The sequence below is a fragment of the Topomyia yanbarensis genome, chromosome 1, assembly GCF_030247195.1.
Source record: "Topomyia yanbarensis strain Yona2022 chromosome 1, ASM3024719v1, whole genome shotgun sequence".
Lineage (NCBI taxonomy): Eukaryota > Metazoa > Arthropoda > Insecta > Diptera > Culicidae > Topomyia > Topomyia yanbarensis.
In genome coordinates, this window is record NC_080670.1 from 2,899,988 (window position 1) to 2,922,199 (window position 22,212).

A 22,212-nucleotide genomic window follows, 5' to 3' on the forward strand; every position below is an offset into this window, starting at 1 on the left:
TCTGCTTTTTCATCATTTTCCTAATGGGAAGGATTGGGGAAGTGATAAGATAAGGAAAATAATGACACAGAACCATTAAAGCAGAGCATTCTGCACTCTCGGAAGGATGCTGAACGTGCTACAGGTGCTACAATAGCAGAAATAAAACTTCCAAACCTCGGAGGGATTTAGAATTTTTATTTCAACAGTGAGCGGATATATCAACACCCCCGAGGGGATATTGAGATAACAGAATGACAACACCTCCGAAGAGACACTGTCATTCAAATTTAGCTCAAACCATACTCTTTACCACACTGGGTTAGGAACAATAGCATATCCTTGAATTTCAACTCTCTGTATATAGGTTCATCTATATGTGGAGAACTAAAAATCCGGATACGCAATTTCATTACTGCTAGGTGGTTACATATCAAATCATATGAAGTTCCGTAATCGGATTCACAAAGATCACACAAAAAATACTCAGCACACTGAATAGTAGCCATGTGATAATTGAGTTTGTGGGTTTGGTACGGTGACTCCAGTTTTTGGAAACGTTCTCCGGACCTCCGTGTTTTACAATTTCTCCGGGTCTAATGAGACGAGAAATAATTTTAACTGAATTTATTTGCTTCAAACGAGTTTTTCCGGTTTTTATGTTGCCAGCTCCTGCAGTAGTCCTTAACTGTTAACCAGGGACGTTAACTGTTTTTTGTTGGAACCTTCCTAATGACTGTGATGACAAATAGCCGAATTTTCCGCGACAGAAAAAACACTCCGGGAGACACCGCAGTCTGCTCCCAGACATTGCCGCTTTCCTGCCTGCTTCACTCTTTTTCTACTGTTAGCTGTGGCAGAGGACAATTCTTGTTCGGCTTATCCTCCACAGTGAGAGTGGTCGGTGCGTTTGGATTTTTTGTTGCTAAACGGGGTAATGAAATCTAATCACACCTATCTAAATCAACAAAACTGTTCACAAACGCGAAAAATTTACAACTGAATCTTTCGGAAGCCGCGCAAATGGCCCACTGAATGAGCAGCCGCAGGAGCGCTACGACGATTTCGCTAGATTTTCAGAGCAGCGTGCACTCAGTGCACTAGCGCGACTTCCGGAAGGTTAATGAGAAAAGCTCAGAACAGTGGTGTGCATTATACTTTGCCAAAACAAAGCATTAAACGGTGGATGTGAGTCAATTTTGGTAATTGATACCTCGACGAATTACAAGAAAAATGTAAGAGTTTATACTTTTCTCATTTAAACTTGGCAGGTAGGTCTGTTTTCAACGTATAATCGTACTTCTATAAAAGCCTACCCCAGGTCAGTAAAAATCTCCGGGTGAAAACCTCGCCGGAGGTGGCAACCCTACCAGTTAGTGCCCTGACTAGAATACTGTAATTCTGCTTGGAAAAATGCAGCAAATTCTTTGACATTTTTGGACTTACATTCTGCAGAAAAGTCTTTGTTTGAACGCAACTTAACAAGCTATACCTATCCAAAGTGGTAGAACTGGTTCTGGACCCAACGAAGTTTGTCGCAGCGCCCACTCTAGTCGTTTCGTCCGCCCATTTATTTCCAGAAATACCGAAATGACCGGGTACCCATAGAAGGTAGACAGCATTTGAAATGCTACGTTCTTCGACTTGAGTTCGACATACGATTACTAATTTCGATCTCGAATCTATCGAACTAAGTGGCAGCCTGTCAGAGCAAAAATCGTACCCGAAATTCTACCAAGCGATTGAGACTGGTTTAATATTATTTCACGACAATAGACACCAGCACCGCCTCTGCCCTCCAACAAAGAACTGCCAGTATAACAAACTACATAATCTTCAAATCGTCGCTCCATCCAACCAGATAGCCATTCCTTGCGAAAAATTCTCACATTGAAAGTTCTAAAACTACATGTGAGTGTAAGGTCACTGGGAGCAAGTGTATACTCATCCCAAGTTGTACGATCTATTGGGTTACTGTTCCAGAGCCCAGTAGCCTCAAGACGGTATGCACAAGAAAGTTCTTTTTGTTTCAGAAACACATGCAGTAGGTGTTGTCGAGAACGCACCAGTCATCGCCATCACGACCATCCTCTGAAGATGGATTAGCTTTGATTGGATTGTCATGACTTCTCCCTTCTGCTACCATACAAGGCACTCGTATGCCAGTAATGTCTAACAATTGTTGTGTAGATCCACTGAATGTGCTTGGGTTTGAGTCCCCAAGATTTGCCGAAAGCCCGTATACATTGGCCGAAGATGGCCTTCTTTCTTGATCCTGAAACCGATGTGCGCTGTCCAATTATGTTATGAGCCAAGAATTACCCCAACGTACTTAACTTGATCTGCGATAATAATTTCAGCGTCAAAAAACTACAATGAACGAGCTCCGGTTGTAAACTTTCGTTGCATGAAAAGCACCATAGATGGTTTATTTGGATTAACTGATAGTTCAACATGAAGACACCATTGCTCAACAACACATACTGCTTGTTGCATCAAATCAAAAAGCGTGTTAATGCAAATACCGGTAATGGGGAAACCATACGTCGGAAAGCCAAGCGCATGAAGCTTCCTCAACAAGTTTCCATAGAAGCGGTGACAACACACCACCTTGGGAATATCCGCAGACACTCAATTTCCTTATCTCTACTTGTCTTAACGATGAGCACAGATGTCGGTTGCTAAGCATTGCGTGTATCCAGTTCGTGATATATGAAGATAGTAAAAGATCTCGTCTTGCTTCCAAGATGGATTCGAAGGACACGTCAAAAACACCTTCGATAGAAAAACTCCTAAACTTGCTATTGTGAAAAAGCTTTTTCAATGTTGTAACAATATTGTGTAACAGGGTGGTAGTAGACTTCCTCCGGTGATATGCATGTTTCATTTCATGCAGCGGGTGTTCGCCCAAGCTAACATCCCTAATGTAGTGGTTGATTAAATTGTTTTGAGAAGGAAGGTCAGACTGATCGATTTAAAGCTCTCATCATAAGTGACGCGGTCACCTTTGAGAATGAATATTACAGTTATTTCACGTCACGCTAATGGAATGTATCCTGCAAGACTACAAGTAAAAACCAATTTCAAAATATGCTTGAAGTGTTCATATCCTCTTTGTAGTAAAACTGGAAAGATTCTATCTTTTTCCGGAGACTTATACGGATCAAAACTTTCAATCGCCCATTTGATTGGTTCGGTTGCCACAACTCTACGAGCAAATGCCCAAGAATCAGAATTACCTGAAAAGAACTCAGCGGCAGTCGCCAGCGATGGCTCCGTAGAGCCTGGAAAGTGTGTGTCATAAAGACAGATGAGTACTTAATTTCGCCAGACGAGTATTCACCATTAGCAGTTGTAATCGAACTGACATGAAAGTCTTTCAATTTCAAAAGTAACTTATTTAATCTGCTAGTCTCGTTGGGATTTGAGACATTTGGGCAGAAGCTTTTCCAACCTCTTCGCTCAGAGGATTGAAGGACATTTCTGTATGCTTTGCGAGCCAACTTAAAGGCTTCCGACCCGTCCCTGCGTCTGTGATTCCAAGCTCTTCTACCTAATTTTTTGAGTCGAACAAGCTCGGTATTCCATCAGGGTGTTCCTCTAGAAGCATGCATAACTCGAAGCGAGCAAGCCTCTTGGTATACTGCTACTGCGAGTGAGCTTGTTTTATCCACGACCTCATCCAAGTCACTTGGATATTCAATCGTTGGAAGATACCCCTGAAACCTAGTCGCCATGCTCTCATCGTAGAGGTCCCAGTTCGTAGATTTGAGATTACGATATGTGACGATATCTAGCGGAACGTTTAAATGACCAAAGACGATGTAGATATGGTCAGAACGACGGTTCGAGCTCGTCCGGTACGAGCCAGTCAGAGCAGAGAGTTACATCTAACCTCTCTTCTCGTGCAAATGTTAGGCGATTCCCCACATTTAGTATGTGCAGATTTGTACTGCTTAAGTATTCCATCAATTTGGTGCCTCTCAAATTTATATCTGAGCTGCCCCAAATTATGTAGTGGGCATTTGCATCACTGCCGATTATGAGGGCAAACCCATTTCTGTCACAGTATAATACAACCCTTTTGAAATCATCAGAAGGTGATGGTTAATTACGCGACAAATATGCCGAACAATCGACGTATTTATTGTTTATGTTATCAACAGTCATATTGACTGTGACAGCATAAGTATCGCGAGTTGTGAGGTCGGATATGAGACATGCATGTATACTTGCGAATAGTGCTATTGGCATTTAACGTGGATTTGTCATGCCAAGCTACGAAGACGGGGTTAAATAACATAGCAGTTTCATAGTTCATAGTTGCTGTACGTTTATACTGAAGATTAATTTGTGCTACTCTAACCATACTCGATCACAGCACAACACATTTCATCATCAGCACTTGTTGTACAGCAGCTAGGAGATACCAAACAGGTTGGTTTATAATCGCTTTTAACGAACCCCGAAATGGGTATTAACGACATAGCCATCCGTTTGAATCCCACGATTTGCGAAGAAACAAACGTCCACTGTGTCAGAGATTCTCTTAGCAGAGGAAGGGTAAGACCCACGACACTCCGTGCGCGACTGGCACATTTTAGTCCTGCCATCCATTCAGTCCTTGGCACGGAGAAACACCTTGAATTAAGGACTTGTTTTAAGTCGCGTCTTACGACATGTGAGCAGGAACCCAGTGGATCTACAACCTGCCGGATGCCACACAGCCTCTAGGCTGATTTTGTCCGGAGAAAGATAATAGACTGTTATCAACCTTCTAGAGGACCCAGCCGTTCTGTTCGAATTTGTTGGGTCAACGACAGTACAAAAATGCTAATAAGACCTTTAAGTTTCTAAGAGTAGCTGTGAGAGTGGGTCTGTCCCATGCTCATCGAAGTCGGCTGCTTCCAGCAATTCGCAATAAACTCTTTCATGTTCTTTGGTGCCGCAAACTAGAGCTACTAGTTCAGTTGATGATCTAGCAGTTGCTCGGAACGGCCAAAGTGTTGGCGAAGTTTCTCGATAGCACGAGGGAGCACGCTTGCTAGAAACAGTTGTACAATTGTATCGCACATAAACGGTTGATCATCTGGCTGTACGGGGTAGCAACTTGACCCTTTGTTGATCTGGAACTCTGCTTACCTTCTCGTCTGGTTTATTTATGTTTTTTTTTTCCTACGATCTGGAACTATCATCCACTTTTTCGACGCTGAAAGACGTTGACGGTCTACTGTGATCCTCATTTTTTTTCTTTTTGTGTTCTATTTCTATTAAATCAAATTAATTGGCAACAGATGATCATCCGAGAGTCCGTTTTTCCGTTATTGGGCCCACTTCACGGATTCCTATTGTGTTTGTAGAGCTGTAATAGGTTTAGTTCTGCTAGTTCGAAACTGTGTAATTCTTCTTCCAGCTACGCCTTTCCTTGCTGTTTTCCAATATAGTTTATTTTAGTATCTTAAAATAAAGCAAAATATTTTTTGTTATTGACGTAGGTGCATGATTAATACAGGTCAACCCTCCGGATGCCGTGCAGTAACTTAAGTTCGTAGCGTTCTGAAATTCAGGCGAAATCGGTCGAAAACTGCAGGCGGTTTTTTAAGTGTAGAGAAGGGTGCAACTGCCGGAGGGTTGAGATTTTGAGTCATACTGATCAAAGACTGTGGAAAAAATCGTCACTGGAAGCACGCATGATTATCACGCAGGCAAAAATAATTCGAGTCCGTGTCATCAGCAAGATCACATCACTGCCGTCTGTTATTATAACAGTGTATCTGCACTAAAGACTGCTCTCCAAACAGTTCATGATCCTGGACGACGTGACGACGATTACATTTTCAAGTACGTACTTAAAGTACTTCTATTGACATGAATACTTTTGAATAACCTCTACTGTTAACCATTGAAATTATTTAAGATTCATACAGAATGCTTCGTCTCTGACGGAGCGTTTAGCTCCGATATGAACAATCTGTAAAATCCCGAATTGCTTTCTGTAGCAAACGAGATATTTTCGCAACTTTGATTTCTTTTAATTCAGGTCTGACACTCCAATATTGACAGACCATTCTATTTAACCCTTTACACTCGTTCCCAGTTAACCTGTATAAATAAGAAAATAACTTGGAACCGAACAAAATTGCAAATAACAAAATACCGAACCTAAAAATGGCATTAATTTGAATGTACTGACCACTAATGGCTCGATATGGCTCAAACAAAGAATTACCAAACCAAACAATAACAAACCAACGAAAGTAGATTAAATCGAAAGTAACGAGCGACTGTTAGTTGTCGTGTTTACTGGTTATAAGTTTCGAATTGCTTTTTGTTTAAAATTCTAACCTGCTGCATTCTTTGGTCATTTCTATCTAAAACGCCAGTTACCAATTGCACATCACCCCGCACGTTAATATGGGGATCGCGTTCCGCCGCAAGATCCAACACGCGTAGCCGATTCACCGAGAGTCCGGCAATTACGCCACTGAATGGCCGCTCGATACGGGCGCGGCCATTACGTGAAATTTTACCACCGACCTGGATGTTGGCCATCGACGTGAATATCGTCGATTGGTGACCTGCAAACGGAATGTTATATATTGGCACTTAGAGCAGTAAAATGCAGTCGGGTCTTACCCGAAGGGAACAACGTTTGAACGTTGTAATCATCGATTTGTAGGGTAGCATTCGCTCCGACTCGAGTGAATCGTACGATGTGGTAATTGTTGTCATTCACCTTTACACCTATTTCACCTAGTGGCAAATCGTGTGAACCGATGTTGTAAACGATGAACACGTTACCTTCGACCTGTCATGGAAAAAAAAATAGTTCCATCAAGGGGAAATATTTCAACTCTGTTAACGTACGATTTCCATTTCTATATAGTCTTGGGTCGTTGAACTTTCGATTCGTAGCAATACAGCGTCGGATTTGGTCGTTACAAAACCCAAAGCAACGTTGTCCTCTTCGGTATCCGGTTGTCTTCCCGGTGGAAACGTATACTGGATCAAGCCTTTGTTGTTGCCAAACTCATAGGATATCGATTCTGAAAAAAAACTCTTTACTAACATGCTCAATTCAATAAACTCGTCACCTACTTACCATCATAACAGGTTGGACCGGTGAAGGACGTCATATCACATTCGCAGGCATAGGCATTCCACTGCTGCACACAGATGCCTCGATTGGCGCAAGCATTCTGACTACACTTGGTAGGACCTTCGCAGCCGGACACTACGAGCGAACTAGGAACGACCGCATCCTCCGTCAGACTAGGCGACGAATCAGTCAAATCTACCGAAGACATGCAACCCTCGAAGCCGGATCGTGACGCGATACTCGTAGGTAGCCTTGTGTACATATCCTTGAAAACACCACCAACATACAGAATCCCCTCCAATTCCAGATTCATATTGTTCCCGTTGGCCGTGTAGATTTCAATCGACTCGTCCACTGCCAGTGTGTGTGTCTTTGGTCCCGGTCGCCGTATACTAACCGAATGCCACCGGTTGTCGTTCATGTGGATGCGTGCTTTGTCCCGAATCGTGATCGGTCCATCACCCAAATCGAACACGTAGTGAATATGTCCGTTAACCAGTTCAACCGCCACGAAATCGCTCCGTTTGCCACCGTTGTAGAATAGCAGACCGTTCGGCTCTAGCGTCTTGAAGCGAAAGTCGATAAACACCGACGAGTAGGCCTTGAGCATCGGTAACCCAACGTACGAGTGTTTCGAACGGAACGTTGCCGGTAGATACGGTGAGCCAGGTGGTGAGTTTACGAAACGAGCCGTCAGTTTGAAGGTGGTCGTCGGCAGAGCGGACAGTTCTGGACCGAGAGTTTTTACCAGATCGATGTAGCTGTGATGGGAAAAAATGGAATATAGTTTGAAAGAAAATAATCAACATGTTGATCGATAATCGAAAAAGGTTGGTAATGTAGTTCGTTTAACAACCTAACTTACCGGTGTCCATTGTAAACAAAGCCCTGCAGCTGACCGACAAAGTTGGGCATTGCAGCCGTCATCTGTATTTCTTCTTCGGCGTGAAACAGACCGCCCAGATGAAGCGATTTCACCTCTAGGGTGCTGTGTCGGCCCAGAATTGCTTCCGCTAGATTATGTGTTATGTGTGGGAGTGTCGATCGATTCGATATTTGTTACAATGTGAATATGGTGAAATTTATGAATCCGTTTTGTTTTTTTTTTGTTATCGTGGGCGAGTTTTGTTCGGTTTGGATTGTGGTATTTTGGCACGATGGTTGTTGGCGTTTTGGCGGGGTAGCAGGAAGGAAAATACACAATGAAGTGAAAAGAAGAGATAAGAAGAGAAAGAAGAGGACACATTCAAGTAAAAAGATTGTTTCGTTTCTCCTCTCTGCTGAGCTGAGAGTACAAAATAGCATATTGTTAGGCAATCTTGAAAACTGGGGAGCTTCTGGTTATTGTTTTGATTCAGGCTGAGGAGCGGGATTTGGTGGAGAAGGATGGATGCAAAAAGGTTGGAGTCACGGTGGCGTTGCAAAATACACCATCGACGCACAAAAAGCTTTTTTCTGCTACCGAAACTAAACAAAACGTTGTTTGGCAGAGAAAATAGGGAACGGAAAACCAAAAGAAGTTCAGCCAAAAAGCGGGTGTTTTTTTTTTCTCCGGAAAACTAATTTTGCCTCGATTGCCACTGATTTCAATCGCGATATCATAACAATAATAATAAATGGTGAAAATGGTGTCGTCGACTGGTACTAGCAATAAACGGTGCTCTTTCAACTTAGACTGTAACGGTTAGTGCAACGGTGCGAGGTTTTCTAAATTTGCACGCGATGAATTCGGAGGGGAGGAGGGCGGTAGCAGTGCCATGATTGTGACGAAGAGCGAGGATGTGTGCGTGTTTCTCAAACCAAATAGAACGGTGCACAGAAACTGATAACGTAATGCCTGCTGACATCAGCGAGAATGAATCTGAAACTAATGATTTTGACAGCTGGCTAACAACATGGAGCAAACTTCTGTGGGGTAAAGTTTCGATAGTAATGAATTGTGCATGGACTACTTTGTTAATGTCGATGGTGGTTGGGGGAGGTGTTTTGGATTCGACATAGTTGCAACGCGAGTGACGTAGGTAGTTTATCAGGAAAGTTTTCGCGGTTAGCTTTCTGATACACGAGTGAGAGGGTTAACTAAAACCACTAGCTACGGTGAAAAACGGTTGGTACGATTAGCAAAAATAAATGTTTTTTTTTTCTGGAGAATGTGTAGTTCGCTTGCGGTCATAAAATTCAAAAATCAAAATGAGCGTTTTATTCGGCACGTGACCATTGGTTGTTGTGTTGCGGTTGGGCGGTTTCAGAGTAATTTCAGTGAATGGGGGCCAGGAATTTTACACATTTGTTGGTTATATTACTAGTGGTGAGTTGCCAATATATAAATTAATTTTGTAAGCTATTTTTGGTGATTTTGTGAAACGTTCTGCTGTTTAAAAATCATTCTGCATGCAATTTTCGGAGGTAGTACAATTTGGGGCATGCCAGTAAAGCTGCAGGCAATTTTGATTTCAAATTTACGAAACGATAAAAAAAACAGGATACAAATCAAATAGTTGAGAGAAGGGATATAAAAAATGATTTAAATTGTTATTGAAGATGCAAGCATTTAACGAACTTATCAAACGTATTTGAAAGTAACATAAAACAAAAGTATCAAAAGAACAAAAAAATTACATATCAACTAACTAATAACGGTTAATAATCATTACTTTTTTTTTTTTTTTTCAAATTTTGGTGCAAATAAATTAGCGCCCTGACGTTCGAGTTTTTTTTTTTACTAAATTTTTACCAATTTCAAAAAACAGTGTCTGATCGAGTACTGCAGCGAACTACTAGAGGCTACGGTATTCCTGTTTGCCCAATACTGCTCAACGGAAACTCGGCCGAAGTAGAGTTGTGTCTGTGTGAGGTGGTTGGTGGTGTATTAAATTCCTGCACTATTGGGTCGCGAACATGGGAATGAACAAAAAACGCATGATTCCATGGTGATGGGGTGCAAGTAGGCGGCGACCGACGGTGGGTGGCAACGGTTGTCGCATCAGGGAACGAGTTTTCTGTTTTCGGGCCAGAACTTTTTTGGGTCGACAATAAATTATTTTGTATCGAATAGCACGGAGCGTATCAATGTTGTTTGTTTTGGTGAGTCACGATGTGGGTGCTGTGGCGTATGTACGTGGGATTGGAGTGCAGAATCGTGTGGGATGATAAGGCGGCGGATGGACGACACAGCTTTCGGTGTTTATGAGTTGTATTTTTTTTGCGACTAGCGTCCGTATCATAACCGTATCCGTATTTCAGATGCAATTATTGAAATTTCAATTTGCGGTATATTTTATTAAGGTTGTTTTTAGCCGTTATAAGATTAACGTCAGTAATCGTAGGCTATTTTGGGAATGTATCGAGATTTTGGGAGCGGTAGTTTTATAATGTTAAGCAGTTCGTTCAACTGAATATCAATTGCAAATATGGCACCATTTACTGATGACGAAATTCGCATGAATCAGTTTGAATTCATCAGCGATATAATATTGTTCATGAAAATGGTGAACAACAAGGGACTCAAGTTGCTTCCCTGTGATGTATTTTTTTTGGTTGATGAAAATATGTCTCACACAAAGTTCAATGTCACATAAATCATATTTGCTCTATTCGCACTTGTCCGGAATGTAAAAAGTCATAATTGTATGCCTGCCGTCCGAAAAGGGTACCCCACGTTTTTTCGAAGCTGACTTGTTTACACGTCTGATAGTTCCATAATATTTTTATACATCTTCTATTTTTTAAGAATAGAAATAGCGGTAAATCACTAAATGATAACGATTTATGCAATTTATGTTTGTCGTTTTTCACCGCAGATCAAATTTTCAAACTACAATGTGGTTGACTAGTCTCTCACTACTACCACTTTCAGCATCTACCCGTGGAGCATGACAGCCTGTGTCGAGGACCGGACCGGCTTACAAAACCTCCCCGCTCCATCATCGGTACTCGAGTGGTTTTTGACTGTTGCGGTATCAGTGTCTTTTCTCTACTGACCGTTTCGGGTGGGATGGGAAGCTTTGTGGCTTTTTCTACTTAATATGATTGCGAGAGGAGACCCCCAGCACACACAAAATTTCATTTGCGTTCCGAAAGCCCGTTCTCATTATTATGTAACCTCAGGGAAGTGGGAGGAAACTTTGCCGGAACATCAAACCGCCAGAGAGACAGCGATGACATTTCGTTATCATTCATCCACTCGTTAAATCAATTTGGTTCTCGTTACGTCGTCCTACTGATAAAGTACGTGTTCGCGGGAAAAATTGCGGCTCCAGCTCGGAACCCGTCCGATCCAATGGATGCTTCGTGACTTTTGATGTGCGCTCGAAATATTAACTCCGATAACTAGCTGGTTGGATAACCGGTTTTCCCCAATTCTTCATTCGAAGGATGAGAATTGAAATTACAAGTGATAAATTCATGCAACAATGGGTTTATTGCAGCATGCGTATCCCATTCATTTCAATTTGCCGCATTTTTATACCGAAATTTGATATGGACTTTCAGTAGCACCGATGTCGCGTAAGCTGTTCAATGATCCGGAAAAAATAAGTTTAGAATTTGTTAGAGCCGTGAATATAAGTTAAATCATTTGACTTAAGAAATTGGAACGTTGTTCTACAGTTGTAGATGGCTATTCGAAAACATTTTTGGTTCTGCTTGTCCAGCATCTTTCATATTTTATTTGTATTCTAATATGTTGCTTTTGTTGTATCAAAATTTGTTGATAGCATCATTTATTTCCTAATTTTCTTCTTTACTCAGGATTCAATATTGTCAAATTTGCCCATCTTCCGCAATCTTTGAATTAATATCATTTTATTTTTTATTTTTTGAGATTTATTAAAATTTATTTATTTTTTTAAATATGCTGGCTACCAAAAGGGGCTAACCCTCATTTTTCATTTTTTCACAAGAAACGAAAAAAAAAACAGAACACAAACGATTAGTGGAGGTTCCTTTAACACTTTAACTAAGCTAAAACATTTTTAAATATATAAGCAATTAAAAGATGACAGTTTCGGGAAAATGTGAGCTAAGCTACTATTTCTTACTATTTTTTCTTTTCTTACCTTATTATACTTTATTATTATTATTTTTCGTTTTTCCTTTTTTTCGGACTCAATCCTTTGTTTTCGTATTGTTACTTTTCTATCTTTTTTGTTTCTCTCGCGTATTTATGTTTTATTTCTTTTTTTATTTTACATTTTTTCTTCGTTTCCTTGCCTTTATTCACATGCTCATACTTTAGTTTCATTTTAATCTATTGTTTGTATCCTTGCTTTACTTTCCCCATTTCATTTTTCTCCTTTTTTATTTTTCTTTATTTTCTGCGTTTTATTTTTGTCTCCTATTTTATCTTTTTCCTTTTCCACTTTTTCGTCTCTTTCTTTCTCCTCCATTGTTGTTTTTTCTTTCCTTTCTTTAATTTTTTGTTTCGTTACTTTCCTCGTTCTTGCTGCCTCTTTTAGTTTTCTCTTTGTTCTTGTTGTTTTAGGTATCCTTTCCTTTTCTGTTTTTTTTTTACTTTTCTGTCCCTTCTTTTTTTATTTTTTTCTTTCCATTACTGCCCATGATCGTAAATCAGTCCCAGAAAGATAGAAAATCTCATAGAAAATAATACAAATATGCGATCATGGGCAGTTTAGTTTTTTCTTTCCCTGATTTTTTAATATTTTTTTTCTCTACTTCGCCTTCCTTCCGGTTTTCCTTTCTTTTCTGGCGTTTCTTCCTTACCTCCCTTATTTTTTTTTCTTGCTTGGCTTTGTTTTACTCACTTTGCTTTTTTCCTTTGCTTTTTTATTTTCATTTCTTTCCTTTCCAATATTTTTTTTTCTCCTTTTTTTCGTTTTGCCTACTTCGTCTTTTTCTGTTCTTTCTTTGTTTGAATCTTTTTCGTACATTTCTTTAATTTTTTTTTCTGTTTTTTTGTCTTATTTTATTATTTTCTTTCCTTTTCCTAATTACCTTTCTTCGTTTATTTCGGTCTTTTTTACTATCAGCATTTTCTTGCTTTCTCTCCTTTTGTGCTTTTCCACTTCTCCTTTCCGCATGACTTCCTTTTTTGTTTCTTTTCATGCTCCTTTTCTGTTTTTTCTTTTCATTCTCATCGTTTTTCTTCTTTTCTTTTCTGTTTGTTTTCCTTTTCTTCTTTTTTTCTCTTTTTTCTTCGCTATCTTCTCTTTGCTTTTTCATCTTTATTTTCTTTATTTTATTTAGTTTTTTTGTCCTTATTTTCGTTTCTTTTTTATTATTCTTTACTTCCTTTTGTTTCATGCTTACTTTTTTCCTTTTGATTTCTCACATTCTCCTTTTCATTGCTTTTCTTGTAATTTTTTATTTGAAATTTTTTCAAATGTTTCTTTTTGGATCGCTATTTTTTCTTGTACCTTTCCTTAATATCATTTTCTTCTTTTTAATTTGTTCCGTTCGTTGTTCCTTTTTTTTTCTTTCTCTTTTGCTGATCTTGTTTTCTTTTTTTTTCATTGCTTTGTTTCCTTGATTTTCTTTCTTTTTTCTTCTCATTCCTTTTTTTTTGTGATTTATTCTATCTTTTCTCTTTGTTCTTTTTCTATTTTCAATAAACATTATTCAACCTTATTTTCGTATTAGAAACATGTCTTACCGTATTTGCGGGATTTGCGTATCGAACCCAGTAGAGATGCGGCAATCGATTTAGCAATTACGCTTAGCTAATCTTTATTTTTTTCTCTTTTTGAATTTTTTGTTCTGTTTTTGCATTTTAACTATGTTTCTTTATTCTTAACTTTTTCGTTTTTTCTTCATTTTCTTTAGTTTTTATTTTATTTGTTATTTCTATTCCGTTTAAAATTTTGTCTTTATTTTGTGCTCTTTATTTTATTTTCTTTTTTCTATTCTTTGTTTTAATTTTTCTTTCATTTTGTAATTTATCGTTTCTGTCATTTTTGTTTTTTTCTTTGCTTTCGCTTTTATTTTCGTTATAGTTTTGAATCCAATATCATCTTTTTTTCTTTTTCTTGCTGTGCTTCATTCCCCCTTCTTAATTTTCATTATTTTCCTTTTGTTCTTTTTCCTTTCATTTATTTTTTTCGTTTCCGACGTCATTTAGAGAAATTATTTATCTTTTTCAGCGATTTTCGATCCCTCCTTTCCCCCTCGTAGCATTTTGTCACAAAATTCTAAACTCCTCTGCGTAAATAACGTAGCAACTACCAAACGCCACTTCCACCCTCGGCCGTAATGAAAAAAAATAAATTTGTTTTACAATTCTCTCAAATACATTTCCCTACAAAATGTTTGACGGCGTTTATCAACATTTTCATTATAACAGCAAATTGCATGCAAAATAATCCCATTTCATAACGAATATAGCGTTGATAGTTTTGTTTTGAATTTCACATGTCGTGGAGCATGAAGAGAAGTTCTCTCAGTGCACAATCCTGCAGCTGCCAATGATTCTAAGAAACATACATTCAACTAAATTACGAAATTTTGTTTGCTTGAATCCGAGGAGAAAATTTAATTCAGCTACCAAACTAAGTCTACTAGTTAGCATGATAAGCTAACTTAGGTAGCAGGTTAAATCCGCATACAAAATCTGTTCGTTTTTTTACTGGCTTACAATTTCGCGAATCAAAAAAAAATTACCACATGAAAGTCCGGTGTGGGAATTTAAATTTATTTCACTTAGGAATTTATAATGTTTTCTCTAATCAATGGGTTTTGAAGTCCGTCAAAAACAATTAAACTTAATGCTACGTCGGACAACTTCTGACTATACCCTCCCCTTCGTCACACTTCATCCAATCATCCCTTTCCCCCCCCCCCCCCCCAAAATTCTACGTCATTTATGCATGGTCCCCTATTCAGCCTTTTATTTTTGTGTTTTGCTCTTTTTCCATTGTCTGTTTTTCTTTCCTTCTCTTTAATTGTCACTTTCCTTTCTTTGCTTTTTCGTTTATATTTACATCCTTTTTTTCACTTCCAGCCTTTTTTCTTGCTATTCTTGATTTTTCCTTCCTTTGTTCTTTTTCCCCGTTTTTGTATTTATCGCTTCATTTTTATCTTTTCTTCCATAATTTTCTTTTCTTGTCTGTTTTGGTTTCATCTTTATTTCTATTATTTTCGCTCTTTTCAATCTTATCTCTTTTTACTATGCTGTCCTGTTTTTATTTTATCTTCGTATTTTTTTTCTTTCTTTGTTTTCCCTATTACTTACTCGTTTATTCCTCTTTCTTTTCTTCCTTATGTGACTTTATTTTGTACCTACCTTTCATTCTTTTATTTACTTTAGTTGTTCTTCTTTCTGGTCTTTTTTCCCTTCCTATTTGTTTTTACTGGACGTTCTATATTTCCTTTCATTTCATTGGTTCACTTTTCATTTTATTTTCTTTTTTCTGTTTCTTGTTTTCCTTCTTTTTTTTCTTTTTTTGCTTGATTTTTTCCTTGCTCTTCTTTTTTCCTTTTATTCCCCTCCTTATTGTTTTTTCTTTGTTTTCTACCCTTCTTCTTTTCTATTCCAACACTATTTTCGTAAGAACTGTTGGAAGTCATGAAACACGAAAAGCCTCTTTTGAACAAGGCATGTGCTTCTTTCGCAGTGCTACCAAACACAATTCTCCTAGAATATTTATACCTAATACTCCAATTGCATGGAAAAGATAATCGAAGACAGTCAAAAATGAGAAAAAACTGTTTTTTTATTGTTTTCCAAAATGGCCGCTTTTTTAAGCCTTAGTTGAACATTAACTGAGACTGTCCTTGGCAGCACTGCTTCAACGGAATCCAATAAATTCCAATTCCAATTTTACTGCGGTGTTTCCAAAGTATATTCTGTTCTTGCGACTTTTAATTTCGGTCGCTTAAATGTAAGTAGTTAGATCATCCCGAACGTTACAATAAGGTGAAGAAATGGCGGTTTGAGAGATATATACTGGAAAACGCTTCAATTATGGTCAACAGATGCTAAATGCAAAAGCGACTGGTTGCAAATCGGTGCCAGATACGGATGAGATGAGTTCGAAGCGTAATCAATGACTTAGTAGGTTTATGCCTTTCACGCTCAAGTTTGAATCTTGTCCAGTTTGCTCGTTAGAGAGTAATATAGCATAATGCCATATTTACTACTTTCGGAAGTATTAGCCTTGACAAATGTCAAATTTTTAGCATGAGTCGAAGATATTTCTCATTTTAAGAATAACAGGGTTAGAGAAAAACGAAATTCACAAACAAATAACATTTGGAAAGTTTTGTCAACAACCACTCTAAGACAGAAATATCGGTTTAAAATGATAACGTTCGAAGATGGAGCTTGGATATATTCATCAAAGTTTCTCAGAAATAGTTCTTCTGCAACTTTGTAGAGGGTTATCATTCTTAGCAAGGAAGATATGTTCATTTTGCTATTTGAATGAGCCACCCTAATAAAAGTTTCACCAAATTAAAACCCCTTTTTCGTGTTCCAGGATTGAAAGTATGAACGCAACCGTAAAATAACCTACAAAATAAGTTCTTTTGACTTAAATTTAGGTACTTTTGTGCTGTGCGTCGCTTTCGCACTTATTAGTGTTGTCAAAAAAAAACGAGAGATTCGACTCAGTCGAGGTCTTCCGTGCAGTAAGATACTTTTAAGTTGTTTGGGGTATACTCAAAATTAGGTAAATTCAACTTAAATTTAAGTAAATTAAACTGAAGGTTGAATTATTATTTTTGCCGTAGTTAAATGGAAACTACCTTCAACACGGTTTACCTAATTTTACCTTCCTGCACGATACCACGAGATTGAGTCAAAAGTACTGAATTTTAGATGGTTTTTCGGTGGCGTGTGCATTTATAACCAAAAAGTCGGTTTGTAGTCCATAGTGCGCACCCCGTCCGACTTGTAACAACGATTAATTAAATGTAATCCCATGGATCGTCAACAAAAGCTAACGGATCAACGACGGTTCGAAAGACAACTGACCTTAGTGGAATGTGAGCTGTATTATGGCAGAGTGTAGGCCGTAAAAATGAAGTGGTTATGAAATTTGATTTGATAGGATTTTCCTCCAAACTTGCAGTCCGTGTTGCCTACAGGAGGGTGCAAAAAGTGTGAACCGAAATGTGTGTCTGTCTGTGTGAGAGTGTTTGTGTGGGGGGTGGGGGTGGTTCTGGATTGAGTATCCATCGCCGAGAAGCTTTTGTTCTTCTCCAGGACAATGGCCGTTAATCTACGCGCAATGGTAGGTGAAAATGCTGATAGTATTGTTGGTGGGTGGATAGCAAAGTATAAAACGGTGGATGAAATCTGATGGAAGGAAAGCGAACAAAACATGAAAATTAGAGGTGAGCAATTTTCTGCGCTTTTTTATCGGCGTTTTCGTTTGTGTGAAAGCAGCGAGGGATGGGGTGGTAAAATGAGTTTTTTCTCCCTAGCTGTTTTAGTTCTAATCTGAGGGAAATAATCTGGGAGAATATTCCTTTTCTGATTGACGTTTGTTTGTTTTGGGCTTGGTTTTCTACTTTTGCCGAAAGAGGGAGACCGAGACGTTTCACCGATTTATTCAGCTGTTAATCAGTAATGCGATCGATACCAATTCCGTTGTTATTATTATTATTATTGCTTCTATCAACGAATCAATTTGAAGCATTGTGGAAAGTTTGAGCAATCATCTCAATTTGTTTTTCATCAAAAAAGAGAAACGACACGTCACGACACGTATTAGGGCAATATATGGTGCTGTTGATACATACATAACATACCCCTGACGGGAGCTGCCCCGTCAACTTGCAGTCGCAGATTGGACGCCCGCCTGGAGAATCTCACCGTGTGCCAGTTGTTGTCGTTGAGGACGCCCTGACCGGCCAGTAGATTCTTTTGTGTTTGTTTTTTTATTTCGGTTTCGGATGAATCGATTGTTGTTTATGTGTGTTTGAAGGTTAAAGAGATCGGGATCGATTATATGGGAAAAGAAAAAAAAAGAAGAAACAATTTGAAACTCTATTCTACTAGTGAGAGCTAGGTTATTGTTCTGTGTGCTGTTTGAACGCTGTAACCTGAACAAAGTTAGGTGTGGAATTTGATTTGTAAGCAAAAGTACGTTACCTTCTCGCGTTCACCTAGTCTTACGTTTGCCCGAATACGTCCGGCTACCAGTCCGATTTCTAGTCGATCAGACGAACTGGATTCAGCACTGGTTAGTAAAAGTAGACCGGCCGGGCGTGATGTTTTAAATCGTATCACCAACTCTTCGGTTTGAGTTCGTGTTCCCTGAATGCCTCCAATCCATACTGCCATATGCTGTGATCCGTTAAACGCGAGAGTTGCTGATTCGCGACCGCAGGTCGGTCCCGTGAACAAAGTTGCCGAACAGTCACACAGCGGCCGATTCCAACCTTCCGTACACTGTCCTCCGTTTTGACAGGGTGATACCGATCCTCCGCACTGATTGGCTACCACATGACAGGACGGTTTTATTGCTCCTAATGATAAAACATACAATTAATAATCGATAACCTAGTTTCTTTACGTACAAAACCCCAACCTGAATCCTGTTGTCTGGCAAAGGCGGCTATATCGATTGGCTTTCCCGACAGCACCAAATCCCGCAGACAGCCAACGAATCCTTGTCGCAACGTTGCCGTCCAGATGGCCGGAGGTATCACCACATCGGCATACGGTGGACCAATTCCACCCAAATACATTGGGCTGTCCAGTTCAAGCTGGGTCGAATCTCCTGGGGTTCGAAAATCGTTCCACTGTCCATCGACTCCAACCTTTCCTTCGCGACCATTCCTTCGCAGTGACAGTTCGTGCCAGACACCGTCGTCCACGCGGCGTCTGGATGCCCGCACCTTAACTGCACCCGATCCCAGGTCCATGTGAATGTAAATGTGTCCGTTGAGCAGTTCGACCGCAAAGAAATCCGGCTGTAAAAGGTATTAATTCTCTTCGTCTAACAGCATCAAAGACGCGATAATTATCAGACACTTACCCTCGGTTGTCTCGCCACAGTATTCAGGATAATTAATCCGTTCGGTTCATTTGTGCGGAATTTGAAAGACAGCATTCCCTGCTTCGAGACGTCCCACGGTGGCAGCAGCTGCGGGGGACGAGAGAAATGGGTAAAGTGTAATTAAATTTGAATGGTAACGTTCATTCTCTACAAGAAACAAACTTTCGCTTTGTATGCGAGGGTTACTCGGCGGGTGAACCGCGAGGGGTTTAGCATTAATGCTGGAATAATTATGCTTTCTGTTTATGATTATGTTTCGCTCTTTTTTTTGCTGTATCTGTTTGTTTGGTTTATCACGAATCGTCGCCTGGGAAGTTACTTCCGGGATAACGCGCTAATGAGTTAAATGTTTGGCCAATTGCATAACCCTCAGGGGGAATAAGCTGCAGTTGGGATTTTTCTGGCTTGGTTGGGGGGTTTCTTGTAACACGTCCAGCCGGGGAAAGTCTTCTCTTAAATCTCATATCTCACATCAGTTGCGTATTAGGAATGAGGTTTTTTTTCGAAAATGCTCAGCTTTAATCTCTTACAAGATATTGAAAGATTGGAAGAAATAAAAGAAGGCAACCGCATTGAAATTTTTTGAAATTTTTTCTTGCAGATTTTATTTTTTGGCTAGTTCAGATTTTGAAACAGAATCGCTAAGACATCCTAATAAAACGCTTCCTACACTGTACAGGAGGTTCTGAATAGGGGCCGACACGTTGGTGGTTCGCTAGATGGTATGCTGACAATGGCCTGATCCAACCGGTTGTTGCTGTCGACGTTAACACGGCACAACCAAACCACGGAATAAATAATTTTCAAACAGGTACTTTAATTTATGCCTAGCCCGCCAATGGGGCGGTGCTAACAATGTAGTAATATGCTCGCTTGCCGGTCGTAAGTTTTATGGCATTGACTATTCGCATTAGTTTCGAACAGACAGCGCAAAAACTGGTTATTTCGTTCGGTATACCAGTAGTTATTCACAGTCTGAAACTGAGAAACTATTCCAGCTAAATGTTTTAAAACGGGATACCTGTAATGAAACGTTAGAAGTATTCTACTTCAACACAGTTGTAAGTCATCATTTTAGTCTAAAAACCCGAAGAGCTTTTAAATCCTCAGTAAATACTCTACCATAAAATATTATTGAAATAAATAATATTTTCTCAGTCAACGTATCTTAGTAAAAGTTCACCCATATCCAAGAGTTAAATAATTTAAGATGCGTGAGTTCAAACATATTCACCAGATTCTCGTCTGTTATCCCTTGTAACGATGTTACAGATAGAGCCGGTTGAACGGTTGAAGTTGCTCGATCACGCTAATGTTTAAGGGGGGGGATAAGGGTTCCAGCGTAAAAAACTCAGTTTTTTTGTTAATTTTTTGTAAGAAAGATGGGTGAAGCGAATTGATCGAAACTTTTGTACATTATACTACATCATTTCAATAACATTCTGTATTTCTTTCATGCAAAAATATCAACTAGCGACTCGGTGACGAAACTTTTTGTGGAACGTCTCCGGAAAAACACGATTTGCGGTGTTATCAGCCATTCAAAAACAACTTGACCGATTTATTTCAAATTTTGCATACACATTCTACGTAAAAATACCTAACCCCTACGTAGAGTTTTTGGGATAATTTTTCAATTAAGGAGGCTTTTTACTCATAAAATGGCGAAATTTTTCTTAAAAAACAGCGATTCCGCCATCTTATTAGTAAAAAACTCCCAGACTTTTTTACTAATAAAATACACAGAGTTTGTTTTCGAAATAATTGTTCAATTAAGGGGGTTTTTAACTCTTTTTAAACAAAACAAAAATGTGTAAATGGGAAAAATAACTTAAATACAGGTCCGGGCATATATTCATTGGAATGCTAAGAATATCAGAATCCCAAAAACATTCGAAACAGAATACTGAGAAGCATGTCATCATTATCCCAAGAGAGTGCCAGAAACCGATGACATTTTATGTGTCGAAAAGATTTGCAGTATCCAATGTTTGTGTAATAAGATAAATTCACTTTAAATTGCACATTTGGCAACAGTGTAGTTAAAATCAATGTTTTTCTAGATTTCTTGTACAATTTTCATCAAAAAACTCCTTTCTGGTTCTAGTGCCATCAGCACCGGAGATATAATTGAAAAAAAGCTGTTTTTGTTAAATTGGGGTGTTCCCTCGGGCTGAGGGGTGGTTCAATTTACAAAAAGACTTAGGGTTATTAAATATTGGCTCTAGATGAACAATTTCTTCAAAATTGGTTCCAGTTCGTGAAGATTGCTTTCAAGTTTTAGTTTTATTTGGTCACTTTGCGCGGAGAGATCCATGTATACGCATTTTGTTAGGTAGGTCAAAATCTGAGAGGAGGTTACACTTTGGCCCCACTCTCTAAAATAAGTTCTATTTATTTATTTATTTATTTATTTCAAGTCGTCAATCAGATGTAGACCGGTTTCTTACAATAATTATTAAACTAACTTAACACTAGTTAAAATTTTGGTTTACTTTAAACTGCTGCTTAAGTTTTGTTTTCGACATAGTGAAGTCAATGCTTTCGCAATGTTTGTTGTAAATATTCATCATTTGGTTTAAAGGGCCAAACTTGGCATAATTGGTGCGATGGCGATACTGCGGTTACGTAGTTGTCGAGAAGGAGCATAAAAATTTAGTTTCGATAAAAGTTCGATTGAATCAATACGATGTGATACAATGTCGTTTACAAATGATACCATAGAAAATTCACGACGATCTTTCAAGGTTTGAATGTCAATTAGCATGCACCGTGCTTCATAAGATGGCAAATGTAGTCCAGTCCAACCTAGTTTACGAAGAGCGAACATCAAAAACTGCTTTTGTACTGATTCTATCCGGTTTGCATGTGTTGCTGAAAAAGGCGACCAAACTATACTACAATATTCTAGTGTTGAACGCACATAGGCTACATATAATGTTTTTATTGTGTAGGGATCTTGGAAATTATAGCAGAAGCGTTTAATAAAACCTAGTGTGCTGTTTGCTTTGTTAATTATTGTGTTATAATGATCTATGAATGTTATTTTGGAATCTATAATAACTCCTAGATCTCTTATTCTGTCACACTTTTCTACTTGTTGATTTCCCAATAAGATTCTATTGTTCTGTATATTATTCTTTCTACTCAATGTTATGGAATTACATTTTTTTA

The 22,212-nt window shown here is 38.8% G+C and overlaps 1 protein-coding gene across 9 annotated transcripts in view; it reads right to left on the minus strand.

Annotated features, from left to right (window-relative positions):
- Positions 1-22,212, minus strand: part of LOC131676612 (neurexin-3) — a 252,382-nt gene that overhangs the window by 13,162 nt on the left and 217,008 nt on the right. For 4 of the 9 annotated variants that reach the window (XM_058955778.1, XM_058955777.1, XM_058955774.1 and 1 more), the window contains 9 exons: positions 19,018-19,125; positions 18,568-18,952; positions 18,129-18,505; positions 17,777-17,897; positions 7,944-8,091; positions 7,082-7,839; positions 6,847-7,025; positions 6,616-6,787; positions 6,325-6,557 (listed from right to left, as the gene is read on the minus strand). In XM_058955778.1, coding sequence (XP_058811761.1) covers positions 6,325-6,557; positions 6,616-6,787; positions 6,847-7,025; positions 7,082-7,839; positions 7,944-8,091; positions 17,777-17,897; positions 18,129-18,505; positions 18,568-18,952; positions 19,018-19,125 — 2,481 coding nt within the window. The remainder of the gene's footprint in view (positions 1-6,324; positions 6,558-6,615; positions 6,788-6,846; positions 7,026-7,081; positions 7,840-7,943; positions 8,092-17,776; positions 17,898-18,128; positions 18,506-18,567; positions 18,953-19,017; positions 19,126-22,212) is intronic. The other 5 variants (XM_058955779.1, XM_058955775.1, XM_058955773.1 and 2 more) reach the window with 2 other exon arrangements.